The sequence below is a fragment of the Nyctibius grandis genome, chromosome 19, assembly GCF_013368605.1.
Source record: "Nyctibius grandis isolate bNycGra1 chromosome 19, bNycGra1.pri, whole genome shotgun sequence".
NCBI classification, from domain to species: Eukaryota; Metazoa; Chordata; class Aves; order Nyctibiiformes; family Nyctibiidae; genus Nyctibius; species Nyctibius grandis.
In genome coordinates, this window is record NC_090676.1 from 435,351 (window position 1) to 439,803 (window position 4,453).

Below are 4,453 nucleotides of genomic sequence, written 5' to 3' on the forward strand. Positions count from 1 at the left end.
CCAGCAGCCTCCCTGTCCCCGGCCATGGCAGAGCAGAGCAGCTCCGAGCCGGTGGTTCGTGGATGTGGCTGTGCCGCGGTGGCCCCGGCCTGAGCACGGCTGGGCAAAAGTGGAGGAGCCGGTGTGCCAAGGGGCAGCCCCGGGCAGGGGCACAGCCTGGGCACCTTTGGAGACGTGGTGCAGCTGATCAGTGCTGGCGCTTGTCGTGTGCCCCAGCACCGCCCCAGCGCTCAGTGGCAGCGGTGGTGGGCAGGATGCGGCCAGGAGCGGGCAGAGGGGCCGCCCGGCTGGGAGCGCGGCGGGACGGAGAGGCGGCCACAAGCGTGTCAGGGAGAGGCTGCTTTATTGGTGAGAGTGCGGGGGGCTGCGGCGCACCCCAAACAGGGGACCCCGGAGAGGAAGCTGAGGCTGAAGGCTCTGAGCTGGGAGCGCGGCGGGGGCGGCGTGGGGCCGGGGTCTGGGCATGCAGGGCTCGCGTCGGGCAGCAGCTTCCCTGTGGCCGGGCTGGCAGGAGGCGGCTGCGCCTGCAAAGGGAGCAGAGGGCTGTGAGCGGGACGGGCGTGCGGGCGCTGCGCCGCGGGTGCTGTGGGGTCCCCGGGGTTGGCGGGCGCCCGACTGACCTCAGTGGAGGGGCGTCACGCAGGAGACCTTGCCGCAGCCGTTCCGGCAGCACTTCTGGCTCCCGGAGCATTCGGAGTCCGTCTTGCACTGGTTCGTGCAGACGCCCAGCATGGGGATCCCCGGGCTGACGGGCGGGCACGTGCCGGGCTTCTCTGCAAAGGCGAAGGGACACGGCCTGAGACCTGCCGGCCCCAGCACGAGGGGTAGGGCCGGCCCTGCAGCTCCCGGAGCCGTGGCATGGCCCTGGCCCCTGGCAGGCATGGAGGAGGGACCCCTATGCTGGCCGGTGGCTCCCCTACCCCATGGCACTGCCAGCCTGACCCGATGGGGACACGTTGGGGTGGCCACGTGGCATGGTGGTCCCCCGCGGCCCCTGTGCTCAGCCTCCCGCTCAGGGGTGCGTGGCTGGCACAGGGGGCACAGCCGCGGCACGCGGCCCCGATGGCAGCCTTGGCCCTTCTTTCCCCCACAGCTGCCATGGGGGTGTGCTCAGGCCTCAGCGGGGGGCACGTGCCCCCAGACAGCCTGTGCCCCAGCTGTGAGGAGCCCCTGCCCTGCCACCCCACTGCCTGCCACCAGCACTGGGCTCCCAGCTCTGCACCACGCCGTCCTCCGCTGCGGCACAGCCGGGCCGGCTCTGTCCTCGCAGGTGGCGATGGAGGTACCGGAGTCTCTGGTTCACATCCGCATGGTTGCGGCTGGAGATCCCAAATCCTGCGCCCGTCTACCAGGGCTGCTCCCCGGCAGGACCGGCGCGGTGAGCGTACGCAGACAGGTGGCTGTGGGGCCGTGTCCGGCGCAGGGCCGGGGATGACGCTGTTGCAGGCAGGACAGTGCCCACGGCCAGCGGCTGCCCACGGCGAGGCTGCGCGGCGGCGAGGGCTGCGAGGGGGGCGGCGCAGGACCCTGCCCTCTGCGCTGGCCCCAGCCTCGGTCAAACCCCGCGTCACTGGGAGGAGGAAGGGGTGAGCGCGGCCCCGGCGAGCCTGGACAGAGGGTGCTCCGTGCCGGGAGGCTGCGCTGCAGGAGCACACCCTGACCCTGCCGGGCTCCCCACACAGCCCCCGATAACTGCGCTGCAGCCGGACACACCGGGGCACCCAGGCCCGTGGCTGTTACCGCGCCCCGCAGCACCAGCGCCGCTGGCTGGGGCGGGCTGTCAGCCCCCCGTGGCAGCGGGGCCGGGAGCAGGAGGGAGCGTTACCGTCAGGCTTCTGGCAGGCCTTGCCGCAGGCCGCCGGGCAGCACTTGAGGGTGCTCTCGCAGTCGCCATCAGACTGGCACCCCACCGTGCAGTTCACCGCTTCTGCTGCCGGGTCTGGGCACACGCCGGCTTTCGCTGCAAGGCAAAGGCGGAGGGCGTGGGCGGGTGCCGGGGCTGCCGGCCCGTGGCGGGGCGAGGGCTGCCGGCCTGCGGCGGGAGATGCTGCCGCCAGCCCCGGGGCTGAGTCCAGGGATGCTGCTGAGCCCAACCGCGCCAGGCACCGGCTGGCTCTTGGCCCCGGCACCCACCCCGGCAGGCCCTGGGGCTGGGAGTGATGCTGGCGGCTCGCCCGGGGCGTGCCGAGCCGTGCCGAGCCGTGCGCTCATACTCACTGGTGACATTCTGGGCGGATGCTGGTGGCAGCTCGGCCCAGAGAGCCAGGAGCCCGGCCAGGACGAGCACGCTGCGGGCCGTGGGCATGGTGCGGAGCCGGCGCTGCGCTGCGGGGCCCCGGCCGGCCTTTAAGCTCCTCTCCAGGTGGGGCCGGCGGGCGGGAGGGCTCGGCCTTCCGGGTGGCTCCCAAGGGCCGGGCAGGCCCGGCTCCCCCTCCGCGCTTGCACAATCCGAGTATCAGGTATCTGCGGCTGCTGGCGGCCGACCAGGGAGGGGGAGCCTCGAGGAGACCGCGCGGCCACGCCAAAAACCCGCCCGGCAGGAACGGCGGCCGGCCGCCACCCGCCACGGCCCCGTGTGCCACGCGCCGGACCCCGGCCAGCCGGGACCTCGAGTGGGGCCCCTGGCCAGCCCGCTGGTGCCCAGGGGCTGGGACACGCCGGCAGCATGGACGGGGCCTGCGGCTCGGCGGCTGCTGCCACTTGCCCGGCTCCTGCTCCGGCTGCTTGTTCTCCTCCAGCTCTCGCTCCTCGGGCCCTCCAGGCTGCCCGCGCCTCCGGGCACTGCCCACACCGGGGGTCCCCGCGCCTGCTGGCAGCCACAGGAGCTCCTTCTGCTTGACCCCAGCCTTGTCCCACGGCTGTCGCCGTCCTCGCAGCCTCCAACAGCCCTGGGGATGCGGCCCGACCGTCCGGCAGTGCCGGTTGGGCGAGTGGCTGGTGGCCAACGGCCTGTTCTGGCTGCACGCCCGGTGCTGCGGGGCGTGGCGGTGCCGGGGGCCGTACGACCCCAGACCCCTCAGCCCGGTGGCTGTCCGGGACACCCCTCCCGTGGCACACACGACCCACCAGCGGACAAGGACGCTGCGCGGCACGTGGCAGCATCAAGATAGGGTTTGTTTGGAGAGGCCCCGGTAGCCAAGTGGCCCAGATCCCCCGGCGTGGCTGCCCTGCTCTCGTCGGTGTTCGCCGCTCTGCCGGTTCCTGTCTGCTCCGCAGGCGCTGTCGGTGGTGGCTTTAATTCCTCCGGGGCTGCTCACGGAGCAGGACCCGCTCAGCACTACGCCGGGGGCCCCGAGGACCCCGGCCCTTTGCTCACAGCTCCCGGCTTCAGCCCCAGCTCCAGGCTGGAGCATCCCGCAGACCCGCGTGGGCCAGGGGCGTGTAGGGATGGGGACACGGTCCCTGCCCCGAGACACGAGCCGGTGTCCGCTCTGCCGGGGTCCGTCTCCAGGTAATTTAACCCCACAGTCAACGGAGTGGCAGTAAATCAGTAACTGTTTGCCTTTGCCTGCGGTCGCCTCCTCGCCGCGGGTGTTCATGCAGGAACGGGGCAGGCGCGGGTGGCCCGGCTGCTGCTCCGCGCTTCGCTGTCGGCAGCGGGAGCCGACACGTGGGGACGGGGCACAGGCCCGTGGCGGGGGGGAGAGCGGCAGGGTGGTCCTTGTCCCTGCGCCCCCTGGGCTGGAGTGGCTGGGTGCCAGGGAGCTGCCAGGGAGGCTGCCAGGACCTGGCCACACGCCGGCTGACCGGGATGCTCCCGCTCTGCCCACATTGGGACCCCGCTGCGGACAGTGCTGCGGGGGACTGGGCTGGGCTGGTGTTTCCAGCCCCGGGGCTGATGCTGGGGCTCCCTGTGGCAGCCCGGTGATCCCCGTGCCGGGGCTGGGGCATGGTGCTCCGGTGGCTGGGGCGGGATGGGGGTGGTAACGTGGCTGCTGCAAGCGTGAGCGTCGGCTGGGCGGTGAGAGTGCTGCCCTCCGGGATGGTGGCGAGGGACTCGCGCTGTCCCTCCCTGCGCTGCGCAGGGACGGAGCCCACCCGGACCCCGCGGCACCTTCGCTGGCTCAGCCGTGCTGCTGCCAATCCAGCACTGCCCACCCAGCAGCACCGTCCCTGCTGCCAGGGCAGGGGCTGCCCCCGTGTCCCACCGTGACCGAGCTGCTGCTCCCGCGCTGGCGCTGCCGGCGGCGCTTGCCTTTGATGGTTATCGCCCTGGTCTGACCCCGTAATTGCCCTGCCCCAGCGTGTGGGATGTCCTCGGTGCTGGCGGTGGGCAGCTGGGGCAGGGAGGCTGCGAGTGTGGGTGCCCGCAGCCGGGCTGTGCCGGAGCAGCTGGACAGGAGCAGACGGGAGCCCAGAAACGGGCTCGTGGCAGGAGACGAGGGGGAAACCAGGGCGGAAGGCGAGAGCTGCGGGGAGCAGCGTGGGCACCGGTGGGTTTGCCCAGGGCTGC

At 72.9% G+C, this 4,453-nt stretch overlaps 1 protein-coding gene across 1 annotated transcript; it reads right to left on the reverse strand.

The window, feature by feature from the left end:
* Positions 1 to 393: 393 nt before the first annotated feature.
* WFDC3 (WAP four-disulfide core domain 3) lies at positions 394 to 2,393 on the reverse strand. Its single transcript, XM_068416433.1, has 4 exons — positions 2,218 to 2,393; positions 1,826 to 1,960; positions 621 to 773; positions 394 to 524 (listed from the first exon to the last, which is right to left on the reverse strand). The coding sequence occupies exons 1-3, from the start codon at positions 2,303 to 2,305 to the stop codon at positions 622 to 624; spliced, it is 375 nt and encodes a 124-aa protein (XP_068272534.1). The 5' UTR covers positions 2,306 to 2,393; the 3' UTR covers positions 394 to 524; position 621.
* Between the last annotated feature and the right edge of the window lie 2,060 nt (positions 2,394 to 4,453).